This window comes from Urocitellus parryii, chromosome 1 (assembly GCF_045843805.1).
Source record: "Urocitellus parryii isolate mUroPar1 chromosome 1, mUroPar1.hap1, whole genome shotgun sequence".
NCBI classification, from domain to species: domain Eukaryota; kingdom Metazoa; phylum Chordata; class Mammalia; order Rodentia; family Sciuridae; genus Urocitellus; species Urocitellus parryii.
Genome location: NC_135531.1, coordinates 43,541,967 through 43,560,067, shown reverse-complemented (window position 1 = coordinate 43,560,067; position 18,101 = coordinate 43,541,967). Strand labels below are relative to the sequence as shown.

Sequence of the window (18,101 nt, the reverse complement as noted above, 5' to 3'; positions counted from 1 at the left end):
ACACCATTTTTTTTTTTTTTTTTTTAAAGATAGTCTCTCTCTAAATTGCTGAGGCTGGCTTTGAACTTGAGACCCTCTATCTTAGCTTCCTGGATCACTGGGACTATAGGCATGCACTATCATATCCAGCCTGATTTTTCTTGTTTCCTAGTTTTGTTTTGTTTTTTTAAATCCATTTAATCCTAGGCTGCCTGCTCTAAGCACAAAATACTAAATGTTATTTTTAGACCATTAGCTATCAAAATTTAACACCAACAGTATTGATTTAGAAATACTAAGAAACTTATTCATTAGCTCATTTTACATAACATTATCTGCAATTTGGATAGTTGACAGTCATTTAGTGACATTAATTCCACACCAATGAAAGTTATTGAGAAGTTTCAGAGATGTATTAACTGAGTGTTATGGCAAAAGTAATAATCCACTTTTTCTCTTTACTAGCACAATTTTAATTCAAAAGATCAAATGTATTCAGATGGAAATTTCACTGATGTAAGTGTTGTGGAAATAGAAGCAAATGATAAAAAGCCTTTTCCAGAAGATCTGAAATCACTGGACCTGTTCAAGAAGGAAAAAATTAGTACTGAAGGACACAGTAGTGGTATTGGGGGGTCTTCATGCATGTCATCTTCTAGGCCAAGCATTTCTAGCAGTGATGAAAATGAATCTACACAAAACACTTCAAGCACTGTGCAGTATTCTACTGTCGTGCATAGTGGCTACAGACACCAGGTTCCATCTGTCCAGGTCTTTTCAAGATCTGAGTCTACCCAGCCCTTGTTAGAGTCAGAGGAGCGACCAGAAGATCTACAGTTGGTAGATAATGTAGACAGCGGTGATGGCATTTTGCCCAGGCAACAGTATTTCAAACAAAACTGCAACCAACCTGAAACCAGTCCAGATATTTCACATTTTGAAAGGTCAAAGCAAGTTTCATCAGGCAACGAGGAAGATTTTATGAGACTTAAACAGCAGCAGATTTCTAATCATAATTCACAGTCCTCTGGATCTGGCCAAATGAAAATGTTTCAGGAAGTTTCTGTAGCAGATGCTTTTGGCCCAGGGACTGAGGGACAAGTAGAGAGATTTGAAACAGTTGGGATTGAGGCTGCAATTGATGAAGGGATGCCTAAAAGTTACTTACCACAGACTGTAAGACAAGGTGGCTACATGCCTCAGTAAAAGACTAGTTCCTTCAACTTCAACACCTATGAAATAAAGCTAAAAATATTTTGTCTGTGACTTCAGATACAAAACAATCTTCACTCCCTGAAGATGATCATTTGCCCTGAAGGACAAAAATCTCACCGGAACTGTTTTCATTCCAGAACAACTGGGATTTTACTTTAAGCACTACAGAAACTGACTTTATCCTCTGAATAGCTGAATGACTTTGTGCTCTTTTACAATGTTTGCACTGAAGAAAAACAGAAAGCTTATCTGAACTTTATGGAATTAAACTTTGTGTTTTACTTTACATAGAAAATAGTATTTACATAATGAGCAGCAATCGAAGAGTCATACTGATTTTGATGAGAATAATCATCAAAAACAAGTGGCTTAGGAATAGTTAATGTAAAAAAAGAGGAGCAAGATCTAGATCCTTTACTTCATCTGACATCATAATTTAAAAAGAGGTCCATAGGGCATGACTATCTGAGCCCATCTTTTGAGGTCTCACAAAAGAAATGGTGGGGGTATTCATTTATAGGACACAGAATATACTTCAGTTCCCTTATGTAGGTAATGATGCTGTCAAATGTTACTGGAGAAAAGGAACTCCAGAGCTCTAACTTGGCAGATTAAAAATATTTTTAATATTATATAATCAAGATCTTACTAAATTTAAAAAATTACTAACATCCTCTTTTAAGATCCATTTCACAAATTAAGCAGAGGGCCCTTATAAGAGCTAGGAATAAACATCACAAACTGTCTCAAGAATCTTAAAAATTGTTTGTCATTTTTAAGACAAATTAACATTTTATATATATATGTGTGTGTAAACATCATTGACCCTTGTTAAAACTTCACAGAATTTGGTTAACTCAGAGCACTTTGTATAATGTCTGCAGCTTAAAATGTATTTTTACTGAATATGCCTTGTTTTTAAGTATACCAAGCTTTAAATTTTTCTAATAAGTGTTTGAAGAAAACTAAGAAGGCAGTATTCATCAGAACAAAAACGGAACCCTAAAAACGTACATATTGATTATAGTATGAGAGGTATTTTTTTGTTTTGTTTTGCATGGGTAGGGATCAGTTTTTGTTTTCTGTGTTGCCTGGGCCGGCCTCAAACTTCTGAGCTCAAATGATCCTGCCCAGCCACCCCAGTAGCTGGGACACAGGCATGTGCCATGCACCTGCCAAGAATAGTATTTTAATATCTGCCTGTTCTGAGGTAGAGTGGAACTTAGTTCTACATTGTGATATAGAAATATTTTTAAAATCTCCTAATTCTGTTCTTCAGGGGAGAAGCCAGCCAGGCTTCCAGGGTTTAGCTTAAAGTCACTAATTCATTTGTGCCATCCTCTGATAACCTATGCATGACCTGGAAGCAGGGGTTAAAGAATGGGGTTGAGGGCTGGGGATGTGGCTCAAGCGGTAGCACGCTCGCCTGGCATGCGTGCGGCCCGGGTTCGATCCTCAGCACCACATACCAACAAAGATGTTGTGTCCGCCGAGAACTAAAAAATAAATATTAAGTTTAAAAAAAAAAAAAAAAAAAAAGAATGGGGTTGAGTAAATGAGAAGAAATTGTCATGCTCAATTAGTGGTTAACTACTACCGTCAAGTGAATTCAGAGGAAAAGGGTTTTATTTTTTACTAGTAAGTTTCAGAAAACAGGCAGACTTAAAATAGTTTGTAGATGTTATTAAAGAGTAAAAGGCTAAAACATTGGTATATATTTGAATTCTTTTACTTGGAATATTGTTCTATTAAGCTTCCTGCTATATTTTATCATTTGTGTTCTTGCATTTATATAATGCCTAATACTTTTCTGAGTTATTTTACATATATGATCTTTGTGAGAGTAGATGCTTTATTCTGATATCTAGTTTCCTACTTTGGCAAAACCAATTTGAGATTAATAAAATGATAGAATAAGTAGATGAAGAAAATAGGACCCAGAGAGGTCAAGAAGGGACAGAGAGACCCAGATTCACACTACAAGATAACGGTGTCACCAGCATTCTAGATGGCCATCAAATGCTGGTCCAGGTCAGGACTAGATGTATCTTTTGCTATATATATTTCTGTCAGGAAATTTGTACCTGTTTTATTTTTTATTTCCTCAAATTAAGTAATGATGTTATTGTGATCATGTTTAACTCTACCCTTCCTCATAACAAATAGCAGTGTTGTGAAGAACATTGTAAACTTTGTACATTTGGGGGAGCATTTATAAAATGTGAACTCATGATCCAAGGGCATGAGAATGGAGGGTCATGGAAGAAAGGACTGCACGTAAGTAGATTTGCATGTTGAATCCCATATAGAAGATGGTCCAGTGAGTGAATGCCACAGAGCACTTTAGACATGTTACGTGGTTACATTTGTTACTGTTCAAAAATTCATTCAGGAAAAAAATATTGGCACACCAATAAGTAATGTACACTTTGCCCTGAAAAGAAAAGCAATCATAAAACTTGTTTTAAATACAAAATAGAGCATGTTTTAGAATAATCTTTTGATGCATGTACATTGTATTATAGGTAGGCAGAGAAATCTGGTTTATTTATGTAAAAACTAGTCTAATAAAGTTAGTGGATTTATTACTCTTTAAATTGTTAGTGTGGTTTAATGCTAGTATGCCAGAAGACAGTGTCTTTGTGGACAAAATTAATACACTGCTTCTAATGCAATTTGCCCCTTTTAGGATTAAAAAACAAAAACCAACCTATGTTATATGTGTTGCTATTGTAATTTAACCATCAGTTACTGGTCTTTTGGTATCCTACCCTTAGCTCTCATAAAGGATAATGCTGAATAATTATCAGAAAATTAAAACTTCAGGCTTTTTCTGTTAAAATATAAATTTTTCATCCTTTTTTAAATATGAACACACTCAACATTTGAATAGAACCAGGGAGAAAAACGCAAAACCATTTATGTCTTCATGCCTGTTCTCTACCTAGTTCATTTAACTTCAGCCTTATTCCTTGAAAAGTGATTCTACCACCTGAAGTCCACCCAGTGACCATAGCTCTTATTTTGAAATTAAAGGTTAATGAAGTTTGTATACTTACAAGATACTTATTTATTAAAGCTCATATTTAAGGTAGTTTTAGAAATAGAAATCAAATAATTTTTAAATATGTAATTTTTTGCCCATGTTAACTAGTTAAAACTATAACATATATATAAAAGTATGATGATCAGATAGAATTCCCAGAAATATTTGTCTATTATCATATGTTTAACCAAGGAAATCAAGAAGGAGAAATCTTCCTCCATTCACTTATATCCTACATCATTCTCCTTTTTGTTTTACTCAGCTGGTTTTAAGAGCAAATTTCTAAACCACATACTTGTGTTTCAGTAAAGTTTTATTATGATGAAATGAGTAAAATATCAAAACAATAAGCTATGTAAAACTTAATGTTATTTCAAAGAATTGGAATAGCTTTCTATTACAGGCATCACTGTTACATTGCCCGGGTAAGATTACTTTTTAATTAAAAAAAATTTTGTACTTTTATGTACATTTAGAAAACACACAGCCATAATAATGGCCAGCTATTTAGGATTAGTCTAAAACTGGGGATTATCACAGACTGCAAAGAAAAAAGTATATACTAGCAAGCCTACAGCCTAATTCTTTAGACTGGTCCTTGGCAGCAGTTCCTTTTCAGATTGTTAATAAAGTGAATTAAAATATAAGTCAAAAAAAATTTCTAAAGTCAACAATATCTTTTGGATTAGTTGATTTTTCCCATCATGTATTCTCCAAGTCTGTGCATTAGCATATGTTCTAGTACACACAGCATTAGATAAAAGGTGCAGCTCAGGGTGAGCTCTTCTGTTACTTACTTGTTCCTATATTTTTAAGGGCTTTTTGCTATCAATAACTCCCTCAGACTGGTTAGTTTCATTACCCAGTTGTTGACAGATAATAATGAAAATGCACTCAAGGCCAGTGGTGATAAATATTCCCAGTCTTTATCCCTTGAATACATGCTTTGGTAACTACAGGTTTCAAATGCCGTTACATGAATACCAAAATGATGTGTCAGAAACAATTTAAAGATGGGTATTTGAGAACTGTTTGTAGTCTTTAATGTGCATTATATTAAATGATATACTTTAAATGTGCAATTTGCTAGCACAACATGCAGTGATTAGCATTAGGCGTGTGTCCTGTGTACATCCTAGCCGTGCCCTATTTCTTGTAAGTGCAATCCTTTATGTTCACATGCTGTCTCACCCCATCTCATCTGATTTCATTTGGAAGGCTCTTGTAATTTTAAATTGCAGTGAATTGTGTGTGCTAATTAAAACCACAGCTGTCATTTTTATGTTGACATAACTCAAAATATTATCATAAACATTTTACTATATATCAATTCTAATCATTTAAGTAAGTTTAAGAAATAAATTCTCATTAAGTTTTTCCTGTGTGTGGTTACAACCATCTGTCCTGCATAATGCTTGAGGTAATGGCAGTTGTCAGTACTAGCATTGGTTAAATAAGGGCCTTAGTATAAACACAAATGTTTTATGAGTTTCTGTGGTTTTTTTAACTGTTCATTTGGCATCATGGCATAGGATTAAGAAGAAAAGCAATACAACATCATAGCCTTAATAATGTAGAATGGAGATGGCAGATTTCATTTACCAGATTTTCTCCATGAGTTCTGGAATCTCTTGCAGGGATGAAAGGGACCTAGCACACAGGTGCGTGCCTTCCTGTGGCCTGTGTATGCCCACACTGTACTGTGTTTCCCTCCTTGTTGGGAGACCTGAAGCAGGTTGACACACTGCTTCCTCTTGAGATCACTGAGTAAGAGTTGATGAAACTGATAGAGTCAACAAGCCCACCTGGAAAAAAAAAATTGTTACTAGTGGAACTTTATGCCTTCATATTATGATTTCATCTAAAATATGCAGTGAGTAAAAAAAAATCCACAAACCAATGTTTTATCCCTTCAAATCTATTATCAACATTTATAGAAATATCTTGGCTCTAGGCCATGTGTTCATTTGTTTAAAATCACATGTTTTGCTGTGTCTGTTTTTTTGTTTTGTTTGGCAGTACTGGGGAGCGAACCCAGGGGAGCCCTACCACAGAGCTACATTCCCAACCCTTGTTATTTTTTGAGACAGGTCCTAAGTTGCACAGGCTGGCCTCCAACTGACAATCGTTCTGCCTCAGCCTCCCAACTAGCTGAGGTTACATGCATGGGTCACAGCACCTGTCTCAGCCTGATGTCTTTAATGTATGTGCCTCTTGTCTGATCCTAATTTGTACAATGGATATAGGCCTTCTTGCTTCCACAAAGATGGCCTATTTTGTTTTTCTGGCTTAAAGGCCAAGAAATGGTTCAGGATTACTTAACTTTCCATTTAAACTTTGTTCTTTCTAAAGTAATAGCACACATTCTTTTTTAGACTTTCAACACATAAAACATTACCTCAGTACATATGCTCTTCCATACACAGGTAAGTCCAATGCTTTGGCTAGTTAATGGGATAAACAAGAGGGTGAGAAAAGGAGCATTGAGACAGAAAAGGAGAAAGTTTGGTGAAGCGGCAAGTCTGGATGTAGTCGGGGCAATTGTATGTTTAGGCTGCCTCTCCACCATCCTAGAGAAACCTTAACCAGCTTCTTCATTTCTCAACAGCTTAAAATAGTCTGTCTCTACTGAAGGAGAAAAAAATAACTTTATTCAAAATTCTACACTTTTAAAATGATAGTTATTTTCTCCCAACTGCCAAAGCAGATTTTTTTTGTTTTTGTTTAACTTGGGCTTTTTTTTCTTTTCTTTTTTTTTTGGGGGGGGGGTGTTGTTGTTGTTGTTGTTTGTTTTCTGTTGTTGTGGTGGTGGTGGTGGTGATGGTTCTTGTTACAGTACTGGGAATCAGACCCAGGGCCTCTTTCATGTTAAGAAAGTTTTCTACCACTGAGCTCCACCTCCAACCCTAAGGGTTTTAATCAGTGAGAAGTTATAGCTTGTTTTAGAAATCTGTAGACAGAGCATTCATTAATCTCCAGGATATACAAAGAACTCAAAATAACACGAAGAAAACAAGTAACGCAGTCAATAAATGGGCAAAAACTGAACAAGCACCTCACAGATGAAGAAATACAAATGGTCAACAAATATATGAAAAAGTGTTCAATGTCTCAAGCAATTAGAGAAATGAAAATTAAAAACTACACTGAGATTCTATCTCCAGTCAGAATGGCAATTATAAAAAAAAATACAAGTAATAATAAATGTTAGGTGAGGATGTGGGGGAAAAGGTACTTTCATACATTGCTGGTAGGACTGCAAATTGGTGCAACCACTATGGAAAGCAGTATAGAGATTCCTTAGAAAACTTGGAACCACCATTTGATCCAGTTATCCTACTCCTTAGTATATACCTAAAGGACTTAAAATTGGCATACTACAGTGACACAGCCACATCAATGTTTATAGCAATTCAATTCACAATAGACAAGGTATGGAACCAACCTGGGTGTCCTTCAACAGATGGATGAATTAAAAAATGTGGTATATATACACAGTGGACTGTTACTTAGCCATAAAGAAAAGTGAAATTATGGCATTTGCCAGAATATCATGCTAGGTGAAATAAGGCAATCCCAAAAAACCAAAGGCCGAAGGTTCTCTCTATAAGGGACAGGGAGGGGGAATAATAGAAGTCCATTGGATTAGACAAAAAGGAATGAAAGGAAAAGAGGGGAAGGGGAATAGGTAGGACAGTAGAAGTAATCAGACATAACTTTTCCATCCTTGTATCTGAATACATGAACCTGCATAACGGCATCATGTACAACCACAAGACTGGGATCCTTATTAGAATAAGTTACATTCCATGTATGTATAATATGCCAAAATACACCCTGCTGTCATGTATATCTAAAGAGAACAAATAAATTTTTTTTAAATCTGTTCTTTTACATTTATTCTTTGTGATTCTGGTCATGTCATTTTTACATGTCAGGAAAACATAACTAGAATCCGCGTGCTTGAACTTTTAGCCAGAACCATTCCCTGCTTCAGTGGCATTTTATTTATAAAATTGTGCCTTTCATGAAGTTCTTGCTTACTGGGATAACATAGTGAAACATATAGTGGGACTCTCCACAAACAAAAGTGAAGAAAAGAAATAGATGAAGTGTTTGTCACAGTTTGCTTCCTCATAACCCTGGCAGAGGAGCCAGAGGAAGCAAACAGCCATAGTGGTTGGAACCCTGAGGGCTGGGTAACACCAACCCAGTGACTAGAAGTGGCATGCCTCACACCAGGCCCACTTTGTCAGACACTCTCCTCTAGGTTACTGGTCCAGGAAACAACTATTACATACATAACAGGACCCATAATGATGGGAAGTTATTTTCTTCCAATTTTGGCCATGACCAGAATAATGCTATTGACTAATAATAGCTTTTAAATGGGCTAACAAAAATGCCATTGATTTTTTGATTCTATCAACTTCTATGAGGGGAAAAATCACTTTTAAATGAAAGGCCTGATAAGGAATAGCTTAACAAAAGGGTGCTCAAAGCCACTAAGGCTCCAACAACAGAAAATTTTTCTGCACAGGCATCCAAAAATAAAAGTTGGTATGGGTTTTGCGACTATAAGTCTAGACTTATAAACACCAGGACTCCCGGGCCAGCATCAAAGTATAGGAAAGGACCTCTGAGGAAATTGAAGTTTAAGGTCAGAGGCTGATTATGTGGCTGGGATAAGAGGTTGTTCGATGCATGCCCAAGGCTGTTCCCCTTCAAGGCAAACCCTCAGACATTTTTTTGATTTATTTTTTAGTTGTAGTTGGACAAAATACCTTTATTTGTTTTTATGTGGTGCTGAGGATCGAACCCAGGGCCTCACGCTTACTAGGCAAGCACACTACCACTGAGCCAGAATGCCAGCCCCTCAGACATTTTTGATCAGCTGACAGGGGCCACATGCTGACACAGGTGTCCAAAGGTGAGCAAATACTACCATCTATGGAGTGTGTGCTTTGAGTCATTAAATCCTTGGAAATATTTATGGGGCAAATGCCAGCACCATTTATAGACCTGGGCTCTGAGAGGTTGCATAATTTGCCCAGGGTCATGGTCAACAAATAGCAGAATGCAATTCTGACTCAAAACCGACTTTCCAAGCCCACATCCTTCAGTGTGTGGCCAACAGTACCAAATGGCTTTCAGCATGCCCAGGCCTCCCTGGCAACACTTGTGGAGAACATTTGTTTTCCCAGCGCTTTCTGACCTGGAGTGTTTCTCCCCTCTTGTTGCTGCCTTCCCACTCATGAACACTGTGATCAGGTGCCCTCACACTGTGCCCCTCCCTCCTTTTTGAGGCACCCTAATCAGCCTTGAGCCCAGAGCAGTGTTTTGATCAGGTTCTTCCCCCTTTGGCCCTCATCAGAGTTCGCCCTGAGGCCTGAACTTCCCCCCTAGCACCTGTGAGTTTGCCCTAACCCATGTGGCAACACCTAAAAGAGAGGTGAACATTTTCACGTAAACACACTTTCACTTGACACCCACAGTCTCATCATCTTGGCCAAAGAATCTCTTCTATTGCTGTAATCTGGCCTCAGCTGGTGAGAGAAGGACCTGAGGACAGAGTACCCAGAGTACATCCTTGCCCTCACTGGTTCTGTCCAGACTTCCCCAGCCTGTCCCACCTCAGGAGCCTCTGATTTCTGGTGGCAGCTACAGCTCCTGTTCTTCCCCTGCAGCTCCACTGGAGGGCAGCACAGGCAGCCCGCTGGTCCAAAAGCGCTCACTCCTTTTGCTTTCTGCCTGGCACCTCTTTCCAGCCTGACATAGCCTCTTCTCCAGCTCACACTCTAAACGTTTGCAGACCATACTGAGTTTCTTTGACCCTCCTAGCCTATGCACATGACTTCCTCTTATAAAATGGTCTTCAGGTCTCAATCTCCGTTTAGCTGAAAAATTCTTATTGTCCACCAAGAATCCACTCAGATTCTTCTTAGTGAAATCTTCCAGCTTTCTCCTCTGTCCTTCCCCCAGAGTGAAGGGCCTCTTCTGTCCTGAGGCCATGCAGACGGCTTGATCCCCCTGGAGAGAGGGGCCCAGCTTAGTCACCTCCAGTCCCCTAACACTTAGCATAGTTCTTGGTATATAGCATGCGACTGTTAAAGCACACTATGTGAAGACATGAACAGACAGGACAGGATGGAGAAGGTGTTTGTTTTTTGTTTTTTTGGTTTTTTTTTTTTTTAAAGGTGCTTTCATCTAACCAAGTGTCACATGGTACATGGACAATGAGGGATTTGCCTCCTCCCATCTCCAACATAAAGTCATCTCCTGATTCCTCCCCACCCACTCCCACCCCCTCCAAGTGCAAAGCCTTTCTTGAAAAGCAAAATGTACACTGAGTCCAAAAGCAAAATTTCAAAGAAAATAAAAGTCAGGTGGATCCTTACAAATCATCCTTACAAACTCCTCCTCATCCCAGTGATAAGGAAAACAGGGTCCTGAGAAGTTAAATTTGTGTACTTGCCAACACCACAGGGGAAAACACACACTTTAGGCACAAGAGGAAAATAGAAAGCAGCCCTGCTCTGTGGAGAGTTACTTTTCAGAGGGGAAGACAAAATAAACACCAGGATCAGGCTTAGCTTTAAGAAAGAAGATCTGGGCTGTGGTTGCAGCTCAGTGGTAGAGCACTCGCCTAACATATGTGAGGCACTGGGTTCAATCCTCAGCACCACATTAAAAAATAAATAAATAAAATTAAAAGGCATTGTGTTCATCTACAACTAAAACAAAAAATTTAAAAAAGAAAGACAATCTACTCAGGAGGCTGCAGGAGGAGGTTCGCAAGTTTACAGACCAGACTGGGCAATTTAGTGAGACCCTGTCTCAAAATAAAAACTAAAGGGGCTGGGATGAGCTAATTGGCAGAAAGCTCCCCTGAGTCCAATCCCTGGTATCAAAGGGAAAAAGAAAAAAGAAAGAACACATACAAAAAGACTGGTTGTCGGGCCACACAAAAGGCTACAACTTATCTCCTGAATCAAATAGGAGGCAGTGCCAGTCCCTCAATAATACCCTAAAGAATGGTCTGGGCAGCATTTAGATCATAAGCCTCAGAGATGTTGATTAATAATAGTCAGACGTCCCCTAGGTTATACAGGATAATCCAGGAATGTGGAAGTTTGGATTTTTTCACTCGTATCTTATGAAACAATTCCATTCAACTCCTCACCTGCACTTGGGCATCAAAGTCTCTACTTGGCATCACGAGGTCCCCTTTGTGAATCATCAGCACACCTTTTTCTTTGATTTGGATGAAGCAGGAAAGGGGACTGAGACCGGGGGAAAAACAGGATGGCAAAGACCTTCAGAAGCAGCCTGATGACCACCAGACCCAGGCTCCAGGAAAAGAGGGACAGGAAGGATACAGGTGGGTAAGGAACTGTTACCCTGCTTCTGAGTTTGTAGAGGAGTCCAAAGAAAGACATCCTGAGACAAGGAGGGACACCCCAGGCTCTGGGCCCCTTGAAGCCAGGCCCTCTTCCCATGCCTGTAACAGGGATCCATTTTATGCTTTGAACATAACCCTGGCAGCTCTGCCATTGCAGCTTATTTTTAAACTGACATGGTTTTTCTCCTCTCTCTTCTCCCTCTCTAACCGTGGGTGAAACATGAATGCCCTTCTTCCCATCCTAGGCCGAGTTACCTGCCCTTGAGCTCACACACCACACGAATGAAGTCATTCAGGCTTTGGGACTGGCACTCCAGAGACCTAAGAAACAGCTCTTCAAGGTTACAAGTCAATTATGACCCCTGACAGGGCACAGCTGGAATTAGGCTTTGAATCACCTCCTCAAAAGCCCTTTGGTTCCCCTGACAGGATCACGACCTCTGGGACAGGACTACCCTGTGTTTCTTCTCCGCTAGCAAAGCAATGAAACTTCTTTTTCCTCTTTCTCAAAACTTGTCCTCATTACTGGATTGACACTGGAATGAGGACTGAGCTTTAAGCAACACCCTGAGACCGGCAGGGCTTACTTCAGGGACCCATGCCATGCCCTTGCTGTGACTCTACCTACATGGAGGAGGGCTAGAGAGTGTTTCCTGCCTGTGACTGCCCTGGCGCTCTAAGAAGGGCATCTCCTACAAGCAAGGCACCGAGCTGAGCTGAGAAAGAGCTCACTTCCTCTTTCAGATTCACCCTGCCCATTGTCTCCATTTCTCCTTCCTTGATCCAAGTACGATCTCACCCCAGGACACTGCTCTAGGACTGCAGGCCTCCTATGAAATTCTGCAGTCCCTCCAGCCTGAACCCTTCCTTCCCCATTTTGGACTGCATCAGGGAAGGTGAGGGGCAGGAAAATGGGGAGGGGTCTTTCCCCAGGCTCTGCCCACCTTTTCATTAACAGCCTGTTTACACGCTCCAGTGTTCAGCCTTCCTGATAACAGAGTCCCACCCAGAAACTATATATGATGCAAAATTACCATTAGAAAAAGTGGGGGCTAGGGAGGCCAACAGACTGGTACAACTCCCGAGGCTCAGTGAGTTCATCTGTGAGAACCACAAAAACACAGCTGTTGCTGGGTGCAGTGGCGCACACCTGTCAGCCCAGGGGCTTGGAAGGCTGAGGCAGGAGGATTGCAAGTTCAAAACCAGCCTCAGCAACGGTGAGATGCTAAGCAATGCAGTGAGACCCTGTCTCTTAATAAAATACAAAATAGGGCTGGGGATGTAGCTGAGTGATTGAGTATCCCACCCAAAAAGCCCAGCTGGTTATTCACTGAGCACCTTCTGCATGCTGAGCAGTATGTTCAGCACAATATAATCCTTTCTTCTTTTAATCTCCCCTCCATCTGCAGTGATACCATTATTTCCCTCCCCCCATTTTATAGATAAACTGAGGTGGAGGGACTCTTGGAGGCCTCAGATGAGTAGGTAGCAAAGCTGGAGCTCATAAGCAGGTGCAACCCCAATCTCTTGCTCCAGATGTTTGACTGTGCTCCACCTTAAAAACAGAAGCACCCATGAAAATGCCTGCTGGGTGAGGATTGGGGGGTCTGGCCAGTACCCGTGTGTGTGAACTCATTACAAGCTCTGCACCTTTTGTTGCCGAGTTTGTTGGCCCTGCAGAGGGTGGCCCCATCTCTGCCAGCTGCCATGAGATTTGCTCCCCACTTTCTGCTCCAGTGGCTCCTCTTCATGGCTCCCCTGTGGCTGCTGGAGCTCTAGACCTCAGCCAAGAGTCTCAAGTGCCTGGATGTTACATAGCTCATGGGGCAGCCCCTGGCAACGGCCCCCTTTAGGAGGAGCATGATTGCGCATCCCCTTGCCCAGGTGGGATGGACTCTGAGCAGTCACTTACCTCCAGGGTCCTCCACAGGATCAATCAGGAGCTTCCCTGCAGGACTGGGTCTGAAACCATGCTCTTCCCTCCCGGAATCTTCCTTTCTCACCAATCCTCTCTTGCTCCCCTATTAATTTCACCTGGGATAATATTAGTTACACTTGGATTTTTCTCAGGCTTTGCTTATGTGGAGCTTCACCTAAGATATCATCCCTAACCTCACTTCTGTACAAATGCAGCCTTCAATTGTGACCATAGGACCATAACCCTCTATCTGGGCTAATACTGGGAAGGTGTACACAGAAGGAACCAGGTGATGGTTAGAAGGATAATCACCTAAACTGACAGCTCCCCAACCTCCCGGGAGATCCATTGGGACAACCTGTTTGTGAGTCACATTTAACACCCAGCGTTCCACCAGCTCTTGGAAATAGGGAGCAGGGGAAAATTGCAGCTGGGTTCTGTCCGCTCGACAGGTATCCTCCTACTTCTCTGTGGACCTTCCTCCTGGAACCCCCACTATCTCCCAAGGAAAGGCATTGCCCGCTTCTGCTCTATGTCCATCTTAAATGCCAGTGGCTTCCACAGAGGTTTCCAATTAGGTGGTAGTGGGGCTTTTTTTTTTTTCATTACAACACTCAGCCAGAGATATTCAGTACATCTGGCTCTAGAGATGCAGGATCCAAGACCTGTGAGTTCTTCAGAGATCTAAAGAAATATACTTGACCTAAAGAAAAGAGTGATTGTCAACAAAACAAGAAAATAATAGAACTGAAAATGAAGAATGTTCCATTAACTGGGGGGAAAACATCTTAACAATGTCAGCTTCATTCTTTTCAGAATTTATTAAAGTGGTATGGTATCACATTTGTAAGCAATTTACAAACTGTAATAGATGGATTATTGTCAACTCAAAAGAATCCCAATAAGGGAAAGATGATTCCTGAGAAATCAGAAAACAAAGTTTTACAGTCAAATCATTTCAAGAAGGAAACATAAAACCCTTTCAAAATGTTTGTGAACAAAAGACAACATCGTTTATATGAAATGTGGAGATTCCAATGGATTCGACAGTAGGTGTACCCCCTGGGACCTAGAAGAGTTCTCAGGGGGATCAGCTTTTAGCACAGAATACCCCATCCCCACCCACTTTCACTAACCAGCCCCAACTCATCCACCCAGGCTCTGGGAGACCAGCCACAGGCTAACCAGAAACCACCTGATTCTTCAGCAAGTTACTAGGGAGGGGACACTTGACCTAGTTAATCTAAGCCATGACCAGAGCCTCAAGATGAGGACAAAGATGGACTCAGCCAACTTTGCCAATGCCTTGTGTGAGCCTTGGTCCACTGGAAGGAGTGGATGCCCCATGACACCAGTGACCCCCTTGGGAGAGCAAGTCATTTGAAGAGACAGGAAAAGCAAACCCTAAAGTCTGGGTCTCACAGCCACCGCCCAGCTCAATGGTGAAAACAAGGTAATCCATTTTGACACTGGTTAGCCACACGGTGGAGCAAGGGGACTGTCCAGTTTGATACTGTTGTGAGAAAAGGAAGTAATGTCTCCTGGGTCCATTCCCTATGACGGGCTGAGGGGCTGTCAGGGTCAGGAGGAGCATTATGGGAAATGGGAGGAGCCTGAAGTCTTATGGGAGGTGGGTTGACTTTAGGGCAAAGCTTGCCAAGGAAGCAGGGATTAAGGGCCATCCCCACATCCGCAGGGGCTCCATGGCCACAGGGTCAGTGGGCACAAGCGGGCTGAAGGTTTAGGAGCAGATTACTACTTCATGCCAAGATAATGTCAGCAGTGTGTGAGCTCCGGAAGGGTCTCACCAGCCCAGGGCCCAGGCCACTCAGGTTTTAACACTGTGGTCCCTCATTCTCAAAACCCTTAGATACACATGGACAGGCACTCGAAATGCAGCCAGGGTCCACCAAGCTACCAGAGTCACAAGCTGGGAGGCAGGAGCACCAGGGAGCCATGGAAACCCTAGGTCTTCATTGCTAGGATTCTGTTGCGTCTTGCACACAGGCTATGAGCCAGAGAAGCCCTGGCTTGCCATTGAGCCCATACCCTACTCCCACAAGGGTGTGGCCTGGGGAAGTGAGGGCACCAGTGTGCGAGACCCCCAGACCTTTTACCATCCCCCACCACCTCCCTGCTGCCCCTTGCTGCCACCTCCCAGGCTGGAAGCCACAGCCAGTGGAGAATGGGTGACAACTGGGTGACCATGCGTAATCAGCACCTGAGGATGGCTCTGTCCTGCTGAGAACTGGTCTTAACTTTACACTGTGATTCTGGTTGTCTGTCACGCTGTCAGGTAACCCAGGCACCCCAGAAGCCCGACTCTCTTCCACCTATGAATTTAGCTTTGCCCTGACTCAGAGCAGGAATCAGCTCTTGCAGAGATGGGGCTCATCTGGGCCCTACACATCCCCTTTGCCATGGGCAGCCCAGCATTGGGTCCCTCACATCCCAGACCAGGTTCAGGAGGACCATCCTGAGCACATTCACTGGGGTCTCCCAGCCAATGAAGTTAGGGAGGGCCTGAAGGAGATTATTCAGTCAATCAGAGACCTGAGTTTTTCATCTTGTGGTTTTGTTGGGAGTGCTTGTTATAGAAGGTTTTGTTTGGGATTTTTATTGCTGCTATTGTCTTTTGATGTTTTATTTGCTCTTTGGGAGTGCTGGCAGGGACCTGGGCTCTAGAGTCTGAAGTAAGATAGCAAACACTGCTTTGAGTCCTGGAGAAGACTCACCCCTGTGTTAAAGGATAAAATGTTCTCTGGAACCAGCCCGTGAGATGTCACAGACACGTCTGCTTAGGAGGCTGTTGTTTTATCAACAGGAAATCAACATTCAGCAAGCATGTCATTTTTCCTGGAACTCATATTTTTTCCTGGAGGACAACAAAAACTGGCTGATAAAATGATCACCACAGACTCCTTAATTAGCACATGCTGACACACAGAGAAAACATGCAGCTTAGCTTTTAAGAAAATATGTATTATTGATTCTAAAGGCCAACCAGATACGTGTGTGTGTGTGTGTGTGTGTGTGTGTGTGTGTGTGTGTGTCCCTGTCCGTCCTTTGGGTTGATTCCTGTGAAAGGAGATTTGAAATACAGCAGCTCTGTGTTGTGCATACATCCAGCTGTGGTTTTGACTCTCCCAGAGTTTGCTGGGCTTTTCTCTCATTGGGGTGCACTTTGGTGGAGTCTTGAAACCTCTGAAATCCTAAAAGCTCGTTAATCCTTAGAACTTCTGAACTGAGATGGATGTTTGTTGGGATCCATCCTCATTTCCCTTGCTCCCTCTCTTAGGGGCCTGCTCTGAGGGGCCCAGTCTCCCAGCCAGCCAGATGGCCCTCAGCTCTGGAATCTACAGCCCCTGCTCCCTTGATTGTTTGGTTTGGGAGCAAAGATGACATGCCCTGGTCAGCTCTGTGCCCCACATGAGGTAGAGGGCCTGTCCTTGCCGAGCAAGGCCCGTGGGAACGTGGCAGGCTGTGACTTGGCGTGTCTAATTCTGGGGCACTGTTGGCAAGCCTGCTGGGTCAAGTCCAGGCTTTCTAGGCAGCATTGCAACAATAAAATGACATTTTGATTAATTTCTGGGCTCAGTTCCTGGTTCTGAGGTCACGCAAGGCTGGTCGCTGGGTTAGGAACACTGAGAAGTAGACAAACATGACATCCCAGAGGAAAGTTCACACATGGATGTTGAGACTTTAGTTGGAGATTCAATGATGTGCTCCAGGCCTCAGATTGAAAACGGCCCCAGCAGGCAGAGCAGGAGGTGAGCGCAGAACTGAGAGAAGCAACCCTGCTGGTTTTGTAGGAGGAGGAAGGGGCTGGGAGCCGAGGAAAAAGGCATCTTCTTTTTAGGAAAAGGTCAGAGTGGTACTCCAGAAAGAATATAGCCCTGCCAACACCTTAATTTTAGCCTGATGAGACCTATGTTGAACTTCCAACCAATACTACTATAAAAAAATAAATGTGTGTTGTTTAATTAAAGTTATGGTCATGTGTTACAGAGCAGTAAGACAGTCTTAGGACTCTTTGAACTCTTTAAAAGGATAGCACATGAGCCAATAATTTAAAGGAACTTCATCCATTGCTAGACTAAGGACTTTGTACCCATGTCACGAGTCAGAGGGAATTAGGCAGCAGGCAAGAGATAAAACTGGATCTAGGCATGGAAGCAGCCCTCTGGAAGTATCATGAGGATAGGAAACAGGGCTGAAATCACAGAGACCAGTGAGGAGGCTACTCCGAGATCCAGGCTGAAGACGATGAAGGCTGGTGCTGTCGGGGATCCATGGAATGGAGCAGAAAGGATTCACAGGAAAAGAGTTTTGCAGAGAAGAGTGTAAGGATTGGCCACCCATAGGATGCTAGTGGAGAAGGAGGAAGCAGTTTCAATGGTTCCAAGTGTCCAACTTGGGTAACAAGGAGAATGGAGGATAAAATGAGAAAGAGGGGGCTGGGGTGTGACTCAGTGGCAGAGGGTTTGCCTAGTGTGCACAAGGCTCTAGGTCTTATCCCCAGGACTGAAAGGGGAAAAATC

At 42.2% G+C, this 18,101-nt stretch overlaps 1 protein-coding gene across 2 annotated transcripts in view; it reads left to right on the top strand.

Moving 5' to 3' along the window:
- The window catches only part of Il6st (interleukin 6 cytokine family signal transducer), a 49,058-nt gene extending 40,960 nt beyond the window's left edge, over positions 1-8,098 (top strand). For both annotated transcript variants that reach the window (XM_026385921.2, XM_026385922.2), the window contains one exon: positions 445-8,098. In XM_026385921.2, the coding sequence (XP_026241706.1) occupies positions 445-1,185 (741 nt within the window). In that variant the 3' untranslated portion in view covers positions 1,186-8,098. The remainder of the gene's footprint in view (positions 1-444) is intronic.
- The last annotated feature ends 10,003 nt before the right edge of the window (positions 8,099-18,101 follow it).